The 18861-nt window shown below is 46.6% G+C and overlaps 1 protein-coding gene across 1 annotated transcript in view; it reads left to right on the forward strand.

The window, feature by feature from the left end:
• The window catches only part of LOC149347291 (uncharacterized), a 54040-nt gene that overhangs the window by 23465 nt on the left and 11714 nt on the right, over positions 1-18861 (forward strand). Inside the window, exons 5-7 of the mRNA XM_089586987.1 lie at positions 865-1120; positions 15662-15830; positions 17981-18143. Coding sequence (XP_089443113.1) covers positions 865-1120; positions 15662-15830; positions 17981-18143 — 588 coding nt within the window. The remainder of the gene's footprint in view (positions 1-864; positions 1121-15661; positions 15831-17980; positions 18144-18861) is intronic.

Here is an 18861-nt window from a genome sequence, read left to right on the forward strand (position 1 = left end):
ACTGATAACTTCAGAAGGGTGTAACAGGTGGCCATGTCGCTCAGGTAACTCATGCAAGTTCACAACTTTCATCTGACGTTTTCACTGCCTGGACGTGGTAGGAATGTGCGCCCTAAAACACAGCACAATATAAAGAGAGCGTAAATGGTCTTAAAACTTTGTATTGACATCTTCTGTATCGTTAGCATAGGTCCCCCAGTATCATACTGTTTATTTTTGTAGTAGCTGACCGTGGGAGTGTCCTCTGACCGTATAATAAACTGGAAACTTCAAAGACGACTCTATAAACCTCGGAGACGGTTTTTCACACAACCATAGTTGTAATAGAGCCCGCACAAGGGTCTGCGCTATCATCTAGGACACCCGGTTTGGTCAGAGACGAAGGAACGCGTATTTTGTTTTAGTTCAGCATGCATTAGACTTTTTCGTGCACAAGCAGAGCCATCTGCAGTCGTCTTGCCTTTGAATTAGCACAAATCGTACACGACCCCCGAGTACCAGAAAAGGAACGTCAGTACGACAGGGTCTGGATGTTTGGCGCATGTCGTTCAGCATTACGGGTGACTATAAGCTACAACAAGCTGACTACGGAAAGTAACTTGGTCAGTTGCTGCAGAATGTTTGGCAGAACTGCGCGCAGGTTAACTAGACACAGGATATAGCTCTGTGTCAGTGATGTGCCTGTGTATTCATGTTTGTGTCCTGTTACGTTGCGCGCTGCTTTGCCTAGAAGCGGACTAGGTTAAACAGGCATTATATTCCAGCCGGTCCAAAACTTCAGCATAGCTAGATCTTAAGTGTTGTGCACTTCCAGATAAACTTAGGAAATGCCATTAACACAGCCGTGTCACGGCGCATGCACAGAACCTAGCCAAGGTCGGACCCCGGGTCATTTACGAGGGCCCCGTGGCCAGGAGCATCGTGGACGCCGTGCGGCAGGCTGGCGGCGTTCTATCCACGGGAGATCTGGCCGAACACCTTGCTTCGACAGAAACCCTGGAGGTGGAGCCCGTCTCCACCACGTACCGCGGTGATGTCACCGTCCACACCACCCCGCTGCCGACCCAGGGAGCTATCCTGCTTCAGGCGCTGAACATACTGGAGGGATTCGACCTGCGAGGTGCGTTAGTGACCGTTGCAGTCATTGTGTGAGGATCAGCTCGTTCAGCGCTCAGATAAGGCTTCTTGATAAACCTGACAGGAACGGCTGTCGGGCTCAAGCCCACGAAAAGGCATCGTCTTTCTCAAAGCGTTAAGCAGCTCGTGTCGCAAAAAATCTGGCGTCGGTGTCATCATTGACTGTGAGTTACAAATTCACGAAAAAACCCCGAAGAAGCCTAGGACGCAGGTGGGCCACCAAGGTCTCTGCGACGTCATCACAACCTGCCTACCGGATTGTGCGCGAACTGCCCACTGCAGCAGGGGGCAGTTAAATTAATGATTGGTCGCTCGGGAAGGGCAACCTGGGTCGCACCTGCCAGCGCCTGCCATCCCACGACAGTGGCATGGCACATCGCTTAACTGCTGCGCCACTGCGCCAGGAGTGGTGTGAGGACCCTCAGGATTTTATCAGTGTAGAGTATATAATGACCAATTCGTCACAAATGTGAGAATTAACACATTACGCTGTTGCGTCATACCTTTAAGGCTGAGCTTAAGTGTCCCCTTCAGTTGTTGATAGGTTAATTGGTGTGACATTTTCTGAAGTTGCTGCACTGGGAAAGTACGCCGAAACAGGGAAAAAAGAGCACGCAGGCACATACTCAAGATGAGCGCAGGCTAAGAGCAGCTGGATTTTTTTTGAAAATCAAATTCTATCTGGTCACGGAGAGTAGATGTAAGGAAGAAATGTACTGCGTCAAATCCATAGGGCATTTTAGGACGCCACCGATGTGGCCGTACATCAGTGTTGGGGCCTCCGCCATCAGCCACCTTTCTTTTCCCAGCTTTCTTTGCGAGCTACTACCTGCTCGCTAATTTATAAACAAAGCGCTTAATAGATAATACAAAACGAGAGGACGGGGAGCACTTCTTCTCGTGTCGTGCATCTAGCGCCATTTTTATAATTCAGAAGGCAGAAGCGACTAGCCCGGCAACGCACGCTACCGCCGTTGTTAAGAGGGAACAGCGCAAACGCAGGTGCTTGCGCTGTTCTCTTTTAACAATCTTGAACCACCTAGCCCGCAACAGCACCCTAGTACCTCCGCCGCTTTGGAATGTAGCGATGCGCGATCAGCGCCGGGCTAGAGCCACTGAAAATTTATCCACTGAATCTAAGCCGGGCATGTGCATTTAAATCACGAGATGGCGTCAGCACGCCCTGAACAGAACGCTGGCACCTTTGCCACGGCCAGACACCGTTAGCGAGCCCACGTCGACCGCCACGTCGACGCAACTGCAGTGAATGTGATCGAAGTCAAGTATGAAACAGTAGACCGCGATGGCGATCTGTAACCTGTTCTAGATGTGCCTCCTGCTTCTCGAATGGGGTGGAAATGGTCACTCGACTCGCTTCAGTTGCTCTCAGTGACGCCCTGTTCAGAGAGAGAGAAAAACATTATTTTAAAGGAGTGCGGGACACACCCCTGGGTCCCCGCACGACCGCACTGCAGTGAAGTGTTTATGTTCCTAGGTCCATAACACTGGCAGCAAGGCCGGTGGCGATAGTCAGCACGGCCGGGTGCTTCGAGCGTAGCAGGGTCTCCCATTCCTTCCAGGTGGTGGAGGTGAAAAAGTTTATAAGTGGCGGAGCCATTATAGCTCAAATTTCAGAGGTGGGGCTGGCTCCTTTTCGTAGTTGGTGTCCGACAGCCCGTGTCGGACGGTGACCTTCTCCGCCTACTGCATTAGGCTCAGTTGTGAGGCCCGGTCGGAGCTAGAGACCACGAACTCCCACTTATCCGCTCCCTGCTCATCAAGGGTTGGCAGGAAACAAGGAAGCAGACGCAGCCGCCCGCGCGCTCTCACCGGGCTGTTTTCTCCTCCCCACCCGAAAAGGAACCCCATTTTATTCCGGTCTATACATTCAAGGATGTTACAGCCTACTATCAAGATAGTCATCGCCTTTACTCGTGCCCATGTAAAAACCTCAAGAAGGCGGATGAGTGGCTCCTTTTCCGACTTCTCACCAGTGCTTTGCTGTGTCCGGCAGCCGTAAAACATTTTGAGCCCCCCTTTAACGGCAGCTGCTCGCACTGTATTGCGGTGTCTTTGGACACCTATCACATGGTGTGGGCCTGTCCCTCCAACCCGGCCATTCCCCCCATCCCCAACCCACCCTGGGAGGACTGGGAGGCGGCCCTGCTCGGCTGCAACGACTTACAGGCCCTACAAGCTTTAGTCGGGCACGCCCGGGAGGCGGCCACCGCCACTGAGGTCCCAACCTAGGAACCTACGCATAGTGCTTGTAAAGATTGGTCTCTTACGGGTTGATCCAAACATACCCCCTGTACCTACCAAATCGATGTTTTCACCACCAACCGTCCACGAGGTCCTATTTGGCCGGTGGTTGCAGTTGCCGGCTCATCAACATAATTAATATGGTGGAATGTGGCTCTTGAGACCCCACAGAGGGAACATTCGGGGGTGTGAGCACAAGGGAAGAAAAGCGCAAGGGGCGCTGGGAAGGGAAAGGTGGGAGCCTGTAGGTGCCGCCACGTCGTGTGTTGTTTTGTTAGGGAAGTGTGTTGCGAGGGCTAAAACTTTGTTCGCAGTAGTGTAGCATGACGTGATATGTGACAGCCGGTCTCCCGCGCAGCCTGGGTCTTCGGTAGGCGCAGCTCGGTTGACGTACGCTCCAGCAGCGGAATGGTCCGTTTGGTTACGGATTGGACGAATGGGCCAGTACCTATACTATATGGCTGGGGCGAGGTAGTTGTGGGTTGGAGGTGAGAATTTTATAGGCGGTAGTATGTATCTTTCCGCAGGTAAAATTTTGAATGGAAGTTTTGAATCGCTCAGTTTAAGAGTGGCAGTGGAAGACAATATTGCTAACGCGATTGCTGCTGCTTCGGCATCTATCGAGGTGTTTGCCCTGATCGAGCCTGATGTCGTGTGTTGTTAGTTGTTGGAGGTTACGGAGAGGGCGTAAGCTGAGGGGTGAGAGTACACTGCGAAGTTTTCGTAGAATGCAAGGCGCAGACGCTGGCGGCCCGCCGAGCATGGCAGTGGATTAGAGGCATGTTTTTAGGTAGGGGGTGGAGAGTGAAATGGTCCCTGACGTATTCCGGAACCTTGTGGGCGTTGGGGGATGGACCGATCGGTGGGCGCTGGAGTGAGGCTAGAATGTGACGTTCAGTGGTAGTGGAAGAAAGTCATCTACCGGGGCTATGCGGTGTGCTTCCATCAGCTCACTCAGCGTGATGTGGACTCCCATGCGTAAGAGAGGAAAGGGGGGGGGGGGGGGTACGTTTGTGTGGACTTACGGTCGCCTTGTAGGCTTGTCTGAGTAATGTATCCACATTTTCTGTCACCGTTTTGGTGAGGTAGAAGCAGGGCAGAGAGTATAGGATCCGGCTTATCACGAATGCCTCATTCAGTCTTCGGTAGAGAGAGGGTGTGGTAGATGGTCCTTGGAGATCACAAATTGAACAAGGGAGGGGAAAACCTCAGGTTGCTTGAGCCAACGTTTCGACAAGGGGACTTGTCTTCGTCTGGGCAAAACGTTCATCGTTGGCAGGGATTAAATAGGGCCTTCGCTCCGAGGAGGAAGGCCCCGGGGGTGAGGAAAGAAATTGGTGTGAGAGGGGATGCATGTCAGGAAGGGGAGGAAGGTGAATCTTGATTCGTTAAGCTGCAATAGTGGAAAAACTTATATCCCGGGGGTGTGTAATGAACAAAGGCTTTGAAGAAGCTGCGACGGTGGGTTGACGCTGGGTGGACCTGAAAAACTCAGATAAGATGATTAGTCAGCGTGGCACAGGGAAATGAGAACAAGGCAAACAAAATAGGCTGGCACTGGAAGGAGAAAGAAAGGGGGGGGGGAGCATTTCCAAGGAAGGACAAGGCAGGGGGGGGGGATGGCTCGAGTTCAGAGAAAGCCAAAAGGCGGGGGCGGAGGGGGTAACAGGAATGTCGTGGTTTCCGAGAACTGACAGTAGGGGATTAGGAGAAAGAAAAAAAAAGGAGGTGAAGAAAGGGAGAGGGTGAGAAGCCCGGAAATGTGGTGGAAGATATGACGTGGGAAGGGTCCAAAGAGCGATAATATACTCAGAAGTACTTGTATTTGGCCGTGTTGGTTCATAACTTTTCAGGAGGACACAGGGGCGCAACAAAAGACACGGACAAAGAAGTAGACAGGGACAAGCACTTGTCCCTGTCCACTTCCAAGCCCGCGCTCCCCATTGCGCCCCTGTGTACTCCTGAAAAGATAATATACTTTTGGGAGGTTCTAGGAAAGTGCCTGAGCACGTGAAGACATTTGTTAATTTAAAATTATGCTAACCCTAGAATGTACCTGAGAGATTCCAGGTTTCCTCAGGACATGTTAATCCCTGTTGGTTGGAGCATAGTCCTTCAATGCTTTTATGGTCATGAAACTTCTCCGTAACGCTATGGCAGAGCTTCATATGTTGACCGCGGCTTCCACGAGGCGGCGGTACGAGTCCTGTGGGGGCAACGACGCGAAGGAGCGAGCGTCTCTACGGCCGCGAGTCTACGGGTAGAATGGGACTCCAGCAATGCGGCAGCAACCATTTTCTCTTTTCACTCTGCCTTCGTTTACAAAATAAGTACAGTGCACGTGACGTGCAAGCCTGTGATGCCGAATACTTGCTGCATGACGGGTTGCCGCTCCGGCTACGGAGATATACGCAGGAAAAGGCCTCGCTGTTCTGTCTGCCGAGCGACGCCGAGCGGCGTGAAATATGGAAGCGGGCGATACCCTGACAGGAAAGCGGTGGGTTTAGCTTCGACTCCAAGCATGTCCATGTCTGCGAGAGGCATTTTGCCCCACGGATTCGGTCTCACGAGTTTGTGATCAACAGAGAAGCAGTAACGCTGCAATGCGCGAGAAACCGAAACTCAGGCCCGGCGTCGTCCCACGGATATTCGAAGGCCTACCAGCGTACTTGGGCACGGATCTGTGACGATGTTGCATTTTAGACAGCTGTGCTCTTCAATGTGCTCTTGGCTTTTGGTGCGAAAGCACTACTTCATGGGATGAAACCCAACCAAGAATCTTGTGGCGTCCCTGAATTTAAAGGTGCAGAAATAAAGTCAATATTGCCGCGACTAGAAATTTCGTACCCCCGGCGGCGCGAACGGATCATCTTCGCTGGCCACTGCACGAGAGGACTGTGCTATCGCAGCAGTCGATCACGCCTCGTGTTGTTGTGTTGTTGTTGTTGCCTCAAAAACGATGGAACATACCCACGGTGGGAGATTGGCCAGGGTTTCGTGCAGATCCAAACAGGAAAAAACTAAACTGTAACACATTCTCGCGCTGCGCGCATTGTACACCGTCGTCTTCATCAACGTCCACCTTCGGAACGAACACATCAGACTAGCTTAACCTCGATCAGAGCTTAGCTTCAGTCTAATATCGTCGCCAGACGTGTAACGACCCAGCAAAGCAAAACCATGAGCCAAACAGCCTAAACACATGCGTTCACACGTCTGCTGGGTTTAACCGCGTTGAACACCTAGCGCTTTTTATTTTTTGTACATGTTTCTCCGTGATTTCTATCATTGCTCATTTCTGGATTATTGCGTCGCCGCTCACAGCTTGTCTCTTATCTTGGTAGCGCGAAGCGAGCACATGAGCAATATTTCCTTGCACTCGTCAGCGCCTCCGTAGTCACAGCGTGAAAAAGTATAAATAAATGGCTTATGAACCAAGAGTCTTCAGCAGCTGGCTTTGCTACCTCCGAAAGTGTCAGCAAAAAAAATAAAAAAATGAGAGCACCATCAAACTACCGGTGCATTCGTCATGTGATCGCTCTTCTAGCGCGCACTCCAGTTCTTAAAATACCGCCATAACGTCATGTTTTCAGCATTATTGAGATTGCAGTATTTATCACAAGGTAAACGCTAGCCTTAATCATTCTTGTGCACATAGATGAAAGCGAGGACTCGGCCGAGACAGGCGCAACCCAGACACTTACAGATATGTTACTGATCGCTACGCTAGATCTCCAGAAGAACGTTGTGGGCAAGTTGCGGTAAAAATGAATGCCAAGGCTGGACCGTTGTACGAAAATCGCTTTTTTTGTGAAAATCAACGAGAGAAAGTAAGTGCGTTAATTGTTTGCCAGTAAACAGCCGCTAACAAGGTTCACCAGTGGCCGTCGTCGATCGCACAGGGTTTTTAGTGTCTCGACGTTGCAGCCAAGCTTTCAGGTGATAACCGGTAAAGTAGTGGCCATCGTAAGCCCAAATACCGATCCCCAGAAAGCATAACTACCAGGCGAATATGAGCCGGTTGGCCGGAAAACAGGCGTTGCGAGCAGAGCTCGCGCAGCGACTCGTGCCCCCTCGCCGACAGCCGCGCCTCTAACGGCGCGCGTTGCCCCTATATGAAACTTTGGCCGGAGTTTCGTGACCAGAAAAAGCATTGAAGGACTATGGTTGCAGTGTTTTAAATTTGTGGATTAGGAATGCTTCTCTGTATTTTCTGTCCCTAGTCGATTTGAAGCCTGACTGAAGAATGAACAATTTGAGTTCGTCGAATTTGTGATGGCGTTGATTAAAATGGGTCGACACTGCCTTCTGTTCATTCCGTGTTGTGTCAGCCCGGTGCCCGTTTAATCTGGCATTCATTGTTGCGATATATTGCTTCTGGCAAAAAGAGCACTGGAGCATGTGATAATATTGGACGATGTGCAGTCAAAACTGGTCTTTATATCGAAACTGAAATCGCTTGCCGTACTTTTAACCGTAGTGTCACTTTGTAAATGTTTGCATGTCTTGCATCTAGGTCGAGAGCATAAAGTTACTGTCGGTGGTGGTTTCTTACCGAGCCTAGCATGCACCAGGATGTCCTTCAGGTTTGTGTTGCGTCTGTATGTTACCCTTGGTGCGTCGGGAAATATTTTCTTGAGACGGTCGTTACCAGTTAAAATGGGGTGGTATTTCCGCAGGATATTGTTTATGTTTGGAAGCGCGTTTGAGTATTTCGTTATAAGTGCAGGAGGTCGTTGACTGTTAGCTTTTGTTCGTTTTTTAAGAACTACATCTCGTTTCAAAGTTGTTGCACGTTGGAACGCATTATTAAGGGTTGTCTGTGGATGGTTTCTGGTGATTAGTGTGTTTTTAGCGAGTGGAGGTGTTTCAGGTAGTCGTCGTCGTCGCTACATATTCTTCTTAGTCTCGTTGCCTGTCCTACGAATATACCTTGTTTGCAGTGTCTTGGATGATGGCTAGTGAAATATAAGTATTGTTGTCGGTCAGTAGGCTTCCTGTAAGGTGTGGTTTTGAGCTTGCTATTTTCTAAATGGACAGTGGTGTCAAGGAAATTGACTTGCGTTTTCGAGGAGTTGAAGGTGAATTTAATGCTGGAGTGGCATGAATTGAAATGTGTGACGAATGCCTTCAGGGTCTCAGCCCTATGCTCCCATATCATGAAAATGTCGTCTATGTAACGCAGGTATATAAGTGGTTTTTTTAGAAATGAATTTTGAAGTTTAGATTCTAGTAGCCCCATAAAAATGTTCGCGTAGGTGGGTGCGAAGGGAGTGCCCATGCTTGTTCCAAATACTTGAAGGTAGTAAGAAGAATCGAATTCAAAGTAGTTGAGTGTTAGTACCAATTCAAGTAGTTGAGGTGCACTTCAGTTTCGTGCGGGTGAGGACTTTGAGTTAGAATTTTGGAGAGTGCGTCGATACCTTCATTTATGGGAATATTTGTGTACAAAGCGGCGACGTCAAGTGTGACAAGTGTGCTATCTGCTGGGTCAATGGAAGCGTCTTTCAGATACTCTATTATGCGGAGAAAGTGCGGTGTATCCTCGACAAAGGAAGGGAGGTGGGAGGGAATATCTGCAAGATAGTTGTTCAGGAAAATTGATAAGTTCTCTGTGGGCGTGTTATTGTTTGAAACGATAGGTCTGCCGGGGATATCTGCGGTAAACAAGTCTTCTGCGGAAACGTTATGGACTTTGGGAAGTAGGTAAAAGCGTCCTGACTGTTTGTTTAGCGGATTTAAGAAGTGGTAGTCGGACTGCATGATTAGTTCCCTTGATAATAAGTTTGCCAGTTTGTTCAGAATCAATTTGCAGAACTCTGAAGTGGGATCTGAATCTAATTTCCTATAATGACAAGGGTTGTTGAGTTGCCTAAAAGCTTCTTTTTTTTGTATTTTTCGGCCGGCAGGATAACTATGCTACCTCCTTTGTCTGCAGGCTTAATGACTATATCGGTTCTAGAAGCTGAGTGGTTCAGAGTAGCCTGTTCCGTTGGGGTAACGTTTCTGCGTTTTCGAGCTTGCTTTGTTTGGTCTATAATTTCTTTCGATATAGATTTAATGTACAAGACTAATTCGGGACTCTGCTGCGCTTCCGGCGTCCACGTGCTTTCGGCTTTGAGAGGGATGGGATAAAGGCTGGTTACTTCAGTAGGGTGAGCACGTGTTGACCACGTGTTACAGGAAAGAGCTAGGACTACCGCCTGGACCACACTGAAGGCTCAAATCCTTGCGTAGTATTGCTTTCGCAATAATAAACCAAACCAGAAACAGGGCCGTGTTTGTCGCCGCGCAGCCAACTCCGCTATCAGCCTGTATGAGAAGGACGGTTCAGCGTCGCAACGCGGCTCATTCTTGTGGCGGCGTTCATATGAACATTAACCTTTTCTCTGTGTTCACTCCAGATGACTTAAATGTACCTCCTACTAGGCCCGTCCTTGCATTATCATCATCATCATCATGCAAGGAAGGGCCTAGTAGGAGGTACATTTCAGTCATCTAGGCCCTTCCTTGCCTAGGCAAGCAACTAGGGCCCTGTACGGTAACAGAAGATTAAGCCTTTAACTAAATTTGGTCGATAGAAAAGACGTGGTGCCTGATAACATCTCCAACCTATTCCGGCGTAGATATGACAGCTGGCTAGAAAAATTATTGGAAATACTTTTTGACAAGTCCGTAACTCTTCGTAAATAATGGAAAACAGCTAAAGTAACACTAATCACGAATCAGGAAGCAAATCAGATCCTTCAAACTTCAGAACAGTCACATACCAGTACAGTATGCAAGCGACTTGAACACATCTTCTTAACTCACATAAAACCGTTGCAGGAAAACAAATATTAACACATTTTCAGCATTGCTCTCGTTAAGAACTATCTTCCGTTACTGGCCTAAATGAACTAACGCATGATACGTTCATCGTTAATGATAACCAGAATCACTTAGACATAATACTCTTTGAAGTTTCGAAAGCCTTAGATCACGTATCGCACACCCATGTTATTAAAAACTTGAGCTAACCTTAGAAATAGGCCCATTTTAGATTTGACTGGTAACACCTTACTGGCCGTAGTCAGTTTATTGAAATTAACAACTAAAAATCCGCGGCAGCTAATCTAACAGCATGCGTACCACATCGAAGTGTTCTAGCCCCAGTGTTGTTCTTAATTTTGATAAACGACCTTCCGGCTAGGATTTCGCACAAATTTAGCCTTTTGCCCACGATTGCATACTTTATCAAGAAATTAACTGAGTCATGACCATGCTGCTTCAAATAACGCCTTCACAGCAGTGGTAAAGTGCCGCGCAGACGGTCACATGAGTGTTAACGTCTATAAATCGGCTGTCTTACGCGCGACCAGAAAGAAACAACGATCCCTTTTTCAGTATGCCTTCAACAACATTCATCATGTATCTCTAAGTGAATACAAAAACATCGTTCTAACACTAACCTCTGACCTCAGATGGGATTCTCATGCTAACAACATCACATCAAGCGCACTGAAACTTTTATTTTTCAGTAATAGACGACTCATACTAGCCCCATCTGAAACAATGTAGCTTGCATACATAACATTTATTAGAGCAGTCTTAGAGCACTTTAATGCCGTTTTGTTTCCTTTCAGTAACAAGCTGATAAAAAACTTGGAGTACAAAGAAAGGCGTTCAGATGTATATTTAACAAACAGAGGTTAACTGATTCACTGACACAATTACTCAAACACGCAGGACTGTTAACCCTTCAAAACAGAGCCAAACTAGCCCCTTAAAACAGTGTACCAACTCATGCACAATCAATTAAAGCTCGATACTTCAAGACACGCATCAAAATCTTCAACGAGGCAAGCACGTTATAACTTCACACAAACACTAAACGAGTATCAATTCTACTCTGACACTTCCACTTATTAATTCTTTCCGCGCAGTATGCGTGAGCGATAGAACTTGAAGATGTGCACTGTTAACAGGTCATCAATTATGTGCATTTATTGTGCTTGTTGAAAACAAAATACATATAAGCAATTATCCGTTGTTGCCATTACGATTTCGTTACTACCTTGGTTGTGCATTCTCTGGTGTAATTATCTGTGGAACCAAATTCTTATCACATGCTGTTGTAGCTAGGTTTTAACTTCTGTATTGACGACGTATAGCTTTGTACAATGTTATAATGTCCACTTTGAATCATTGATTATTTTCATAGTTTTATGTTATAGCGCTTTATTGCGCTGTTCTGTTGCGATCCCTTATGGCATTGACAGTATCGCTTGGCTTTATAGGTGTTTTACGGGGGTTTAACGTCTCAAAGTGACTAAGCCTATCAGGGTCGCCGTAGTGGCGGGCTCTGGAAATTTGTACCACCTCGGGTTCTTTAACGTCACAATTAAGCTAAACTGGGCTAGTCGGAGCAATTGCATCTTCGAAAAACGTAGCGCGAAAAACAAGACACAGGTAAGGTGAAGACAGGACACGAGCGCTTTCTCACGACTGAATTTTTTATTAGGAAAGATATCAGAATATATACCATAGATATGGAAGCGAAGAAGAAAGAAGGAAAAACAAAATAACAACTCAAAAAAGGAAAAAGACGAGGAGATAAAAGGCCGGCGATGGAAGAGTGTACATAGCATAGCAACATAAAAAACACGTGCACTGTTACTTGACAACCGATTGGAGGTACACCATCTCACTTTTTGTTAAGGCGATGGATGCGTCACTGATGCATTTTCCCCCCCCTTTCGCGATATAGAACGCTTCAATAATCTCCCTTGTACGTTGATGATATGCTCTGTCAAGTACAACAGTCTTATCGAAAAGGGGGCGGCATTTACAATCCCTGCAATGCTTCGGTAAATTTTCAAGAGCTGTTGGCGTTAAAGAATTTCTGTGTTCGAACAGCCGGACATTTAGACAGCGCCCGGTTTGTCCTACATAGTATTTTTCACACGAAAGAGGAATCTTGTAAATCACCTCTTTTTTACATGGCACAAACCTAGATTTGTGATTAACATGGCAACGATGATCACTTTTAATCCCTCTGCTTTCGCTCTGACCACCGCACACAATCCAGATAACTTCACGGGAGCTGAGATTACTGTTCCCACCTCGTATCGATTGGCAACATTTCGTAACCCATGTGAAAAACGATGTACATAGGGCAAAACGACAGGTTTCTTTTTCGCGTCGAATAACATAGCCCTCTTGGCATCCTTGCCCTTGAGCCACAACAGGAGTTTTTCACAACTAGTGCTAATCAACGAAAGCGGATAACCGGACTTAGTCAGTCTATTAACTTGTTCATGAAAACTTGTGGCTATTTTATCATGGCAAGACTTAAGTAAAGCAGAGCGTAAGCATGAGGAGACAATTGCATTTTTTACTACTTTAGAATGCCCGGAGTGAAAATGTAGTAAAGGTTTAGAGGACCTAGGGTGGTAGCCCCAGCAAAGATGCTTATTGCCAAAATGAAGAGATAAGTCAAGAAATTGAAGAGAGTTTTCATTAGGCAATTCGAAAGTGAAACTCAAACCTTGACCACATGTCTTAAAAACCTTTAAAACGTCAACGACAGAGTGATTGAAACGATCAGAGGGAAGAAGAACCAAATAGTCATCAACATACCGAAAAATGTTCAATGATAGGCCGTCTAGATTCCTCTCAATTGTTTTGTCGATATGGCTAAGGAAAATATTTGACAGAACCGGAGCTACCCGTGAACCGATACAGATCCCTGATTTTTGCAGGAAAAACGACCCTTTCCAACCCACAAATGTGGACTTCAGGTAGAATGATACCAATTCCAAAAAGGAATCCACGGGCATGCCACTATGATTGATGAACCGCGCCTCATCATTGCAGTCGCAGATGCACGTCCGAACACTTTGCAAAAGAGCATCGTGGGGTATATCATAGTAAAGATTCTCCACATCAATGCTGAAAGCATTGATGTGGAGAATCTTTACTATGATATACCCCACGATGCTCTTTTGCAAAGTGTTCGGACGTGCATCTGCGACTGCAATGATGAGGCGCGGTTCATCAATCATAGTGGCATGCCCGTGGATTCCTTTTTGGAATTGGTATCATTCTACCTGAAGTCCACATTTGTGGGTTGGAAAGGGTCGTTTTTCCTGCAAAAATCAGGGATCTGTATCGGTTCACGGGTAGCTCCGGTTCTGTCAAATATTTTCCTTAGCCATATCGACAAAACAATTGAGAGGAATCTAGACGGCCTATCATTGAACATTTTTCGGTATGTTGATGACTATTTGGTTCTTCTTCCCTCTGATCGTTTCAATCACTCTGTCGTTGACGTTTTAAAGGTTTTTAAGACATGTGGTCAAGGTTTGAGTTTCACTTTCGAATTGCCTAATGAAAACTCTCTTCAATTTCTTGACTTATCTCTTCATTTTGGCAATAAGCATCTTTGCTGGGGCTACCACCCTAGGTCCTCTAAACCTTTACTACATTTTCACTCCGGGCATTCTAAAGTAGTAAAAAATGCAATTGTCTCCTCATGCTTACGCTCTGCTTTACTTAAGTCTTGCCATGATAAAATAGCCACAAGTTTTCATGAACAAGTTAATAGACTGACTAAGTCCGGTTATCCGCTTTCGTTGATTAGCACTAGTTGTGAAAAACTCCTGTTGTGGCTCAAGGGCAAGGATGCCAAGAGGGCTATGTTATTCGACGCGAAAAAGAAACCTGTCGTTTTGCCCTATGTACATCGTTTTTCACATGGGTTACGAAATGTTGCCAATCGATACGAGGTGGGAACAGTAATCTCAGCTCCCGTGAAGTTATCTGGATTGTGTGCGGTGGTCAGAGCGAAAGCAGAGGGATTAAAAGTGATCATCGTTGCCATGTTAATCACAAATCTAGGTTTGTGCCATGTAAAAAAGAGGTGATTTACAAGATTCCTCTTTCGTGTGAAAAATACTATGTAGGACAAACCGGGCGCTGTCTAAATGTCCGGCTGTTCGAACACAGAAATTCTTTAACGCCAACAGCTCTTGAAAATTTACCGAAGCATTGCAGGGATTGTAAATGCCGCCCCCTTTTCGATAAGACTGTTGTACTTGACAGAGCATATCATCAACGTACAAGGGAGATTATTGAAGCGTTCTATATCGCGAAAGGGGGGGGAAAATGCATCAGTGACGCATCCATCGCCTTAACAAAAAGTGAGATGGTGTACCTCCAATCGGTTGTCAAGTAACAGTGCACGTGTTTTTTATGTTGCTATGCTATGTACACTCTTCCATCGCCGGCCTTTTATCTCCTCGTCTTTTTCCTTTTTTGAGTTGTTATTTTGTTTTTCCTTCTTTCTTCTTCGCTTCCATATCTATGGTATATATTCTGATATCTTTCCTAATAAAAAATTCAGTCGTGAGAAAGCGCTCGTGTCCTGTCTTCACCTTACCTGTGTCTTGTTTTTCGCGCTACGTTTTTCTTTAACGTCCACTGACATCGTACTGTACACGGGCCTCTACCATTTCTCTATCGAAATTCCCCGATGTGACCAGGCTCGAGCAGCCTTTCGTGCCAACAGCTGATCACCATAGCAACTGCGCCGCTGCGGTGGCTGGATTGACAGGATCAAATGTATAAACATGCTTATACATATGAAGACCAATGTTGGGCAACGCGTAAAAGTTCATCTATGTTTAGCGAAGCACGCCTTCATGCCCGATAATGAAGGCCATGGTTCGAACGTTCGTCGCTGGCTTGAATTGACACTTAGAGTTTCCTCGTTCACTGTCGCTATTAGTTCCAAAATGCAATTTACGTGCCCATATCACGTGCCCATATCACGTGCCCGTCATAGAGTTCATATCGTGAATTCATGTACTATGTCCCAAGAGGAAATCGAAGTTGAGTCTCAGGACAGCTGCAGCCTTAATTCCATGATTCATAGCGCCGCCACTAGCGCTTCGTTGATCACATGCCTATTTTTTCTTCACGAATATTTATAAAGTTTGCTGAAATAGCGAATAATAGCACACATATTAGATTCGTGTGAAGGCTCATACCTTCAGCGAAGAAACGGCTAAGGTGAGCGTATCAGAGTAGCACGCGGTATAGCCAGGCTTTCTTCTTGACCTCTTCTTCGTACTCCTCTTGTAAGCGCAACTGCCGCACAGGTCGCGAGCTTCGAGGCAGGTGTTTTGCAGCTATGAATGATGCCGATACCAGTGAGGTTCTCACTTCTCGTCGAGGACTGATATTGAAGGGGCTGAACCACGTGTCGAACCTTGCGCAGGTCTCCGGCACGTCCCTGGTGACTTCGAGCACGTGGTAATCGAAGCGCTCCGCCACGCCGTCGCCGATGGACTACGGCATGTTGCAGATGCCGCCTGTGGAGGCTCGTTGCAAGAAATGCTCTGCAAGGAGCATGCGAACAAGCTGAGGGAACAGGTGAAACTAGACATGTAGGTCAGTTTTGTCTTTTAAGGCGAAAGCCTTTATTGCCTCATGCTGTCGTTAGCAATCCCTGTCGGCAGCCGTGTCTGCGTCCGTGTCGGCAGCCGTGTCGACAGATGTGTCCGCGTTTTGACGGGTGTCTACCGAGATATGTGAGACAGGTACTGCGTAATTTCCTTTCCTCAAATACAATTTTCAGTTTCTTCATTACGGACCCTGCCACTTCCTCCTTCCTGTAGGGTGCGGGTAAGGTGTCCACCGAGATGACTGAGAATTACAGCTCCATTTCCTTTCCCCAAAAAGCGTTGCGTTCAAAAGGCAATACATCGCGCCGAACGGATGGTGGCGTTCCGTGACTCCCTGACAGCGCTACAATACGCTGTCGCGTTCCACTCCTAAAGGCGAAGCTTAATCCCCATTAATTAGCAGTCAATTAATGCTGTGTGATTAATCAGTAATTAGTCATTAATTAGTAATTTATCCTTACTTCGTCATCAATTATGTGTGACGTCATCCAGTGGTGACGTCACCACTGTCACATAGGCAAAGTAGTGCGGAAAACGCTTTCGCCTCTATGCACATTAGACAGTCAAAGTGCCTCCTGAATTTTTTATAAATGAGGACTCTTGCGATATTCTTTCTTGTTGCACTCAGGTAATGGGTGATTTATATCGCAGAGGCCTTCCTGCCTGAGTCGATTGCTTCATTTTTAAAATACTCGAGCAGTAATTTTAATACGCTATTTATTTACTCAATTAAAGCCTATTTATCGCCCACTACGCCGACGCTGACAACACCAACGCCGAGACGAGGTTTTCTGCGAAACGAGGCCTTTAACGCTTCCGCGTTAATTAAAACTATATGTTTCGATGTATCTTCATTGCGTCTATGACGCCACCTGTAAACATATTCGGGGCAGCACATAACCACCATCTACATGATTAGGAGGGATGTCTACGTTTGTGCAGACAGACGTTTAGGGTTCCTCAGAAACAATCGTGAAAGAATGACTCAAAACTCAATGTAAGGGCGTCAACAGCTTCCAATGCTATCACACGTAATGTAATTAGGTATCCCTGTTGATTTTTTTTCTTGCAGAGCGACTGAGAACCATCACAATTTTCAAGCGGCAGGCACCACTGCTTCTGCGCTAGGCAGCTGATCTGGTCGGCAGTCTTTACTTTATTCACAATAATTATACGCATTCAGTAAACGACCTCGGTTTAGCCATAAACCATTGCGCACTGCTTTAAAGGGCAACTGAAGAGTTTTTAGAATTCGGTGATTCTAGCCGAGCCGAATTCTTGAAACTTGAAGGTAAAGCTTGCCAAGTCATTTTGCGCTAGGATTTGAAATAGTGATATAATGGCGGACTAAATGGGCATCAACGTTTAGGCTTCCCTGCAGTTCACAGCGACCGGCAGAGGCCCCAGTGATTACGTCACGTACGGCTGCGCCAAGTTTCTAGCGAATAAGCGGTTGTTTCAAGGATGAAAAAGAATGACGTCGAAGGTGAAGCTCATGAAGCATTGTTTGGTGGCATCGGAAGACGCACGGCAGCATGTAGACGAAGGCAGTGGACATCTGAAATGTAGTCAGTTATGACGTCACCACAAGTTTCCCCGCACTTCTCCAACGCAGTGAGGAGCAGCCTGAAAATCGTCGTGGTTTTAATCGGTGATTGCGTCGCCATTTTAAATTCTAGCGCAAGACTACTTAGCACGGGTTACCAAGAAGCTTCAAAGATTCGCATTCTCGAATAACCTCGAATTGTCAAAAAACTATTTTACCCTCACTTTAAGCGATTTTTTGTACGCTCCAGTCGTTGCACATATTTCCGTAAAGAACCGGGAAATTACTGTTAGTATTTGCATAAGGAAGCCATGTGATTGAAAAATTTCTCAGGAGAGCAGAAAAAAAATAATGACGCCCACATTTTGTGACCCGAGTCTATAAAGTTTGTGGAAGCCCCCAAGAAGGCTCCTCCGGCGCCTTTATGTTGTTTGCTGGATTGTCGCGTCATTTAGAATAAGCGTGAGCCTTCTGCTCGTGCTGGCAAAAGAAGAACTACCTCGTGCTTCCACCATGAGGGAAAATAATGTAACTCTCTACTTCCAGTTAAGAGCACTGTAGAGATCTGCGGTGCGCTTACTTGCAGGACAGTGGAAAGCCTCTACCCAGAAGGGGATCTGCCTTACAGACTGTCGGGAACCACATTTGCGGCCGCAGCTGATGAGGGCGGAAACGTGTGCGCTTTGATGGGAAGCCTTTCCTTCTACTTCGGGTGTGCCGTGGTAGAGGAGCACGGATTCTCTGTACAGGTAAGCGCAGAGACGAAGAATATGAATCAGTGAGCAAGGGCGTTTTTAGAATGATTTAAGCAAAAAAAAAAAACGAAGCCCACTGCCCATGTTAAAACGGAGGCGCTTTTGACCCTATTTAGTTTAATGTACCGAAAAACTACGCGGCGTGTCAGCTCAGTACGGCGCTAAAAATTACAGTTACTTGTGTCGAGTAACAGGCTTTATGCAGGCGTCGGAGTTATCGACTGCACGAGGGAAAGAAGGAAGAGGGAGACATCAACCTTTTGTGCGTCAACAATGGAAAATGCTAAAATCAGTCGAGGTCATTCTTCCAAACACTATGGAAGTTCACATTCGTGTATACCGAGCCCAGTTAACACGCGTAACAGTTGCAATATAACAGACACCGCCATTGTGGCGATGAAGGCATTCAGCGAGGCTTCCATGATGCAATCGCGCAGCAACGTAGCTGCCACGTATCCATCACACTCTTGCGTCTTGTTGTACCATTGAAAATAACTGTAATACATGTCGTAGCTGGCACTCGGAAACACACTCGCACCGCGTTCGCAGGCATCTATACGAGAAAAAAGAGAACTCACATTTTGGAGCGCATGCTCAAGTGAAGAGAAAAAAAAAGAAGCTCCTCTTGAAAGATTTTTCTCTTGTTGGCTAAGTTCTGCCTCTTCAAATCATTTGTACCTCTCATAGAATCATTCAGAATAAAATCATAGAG

The sequence above is a fragment of the Amblyomma mixtum genome, chromosome 4 (assembly GCF_055824585.1).
Source record: "Amblyomma mixtum isolate Tamu chromosome 4, ASM5582458v1, whole genome shotgun sequence".
Taxonomy (NCBI): Eukaryota; Metazoa; Arthropoda; class Arachnida; order Ixodida; family Ixodidae; genus Amblyomma; species Amblyomma mixtum.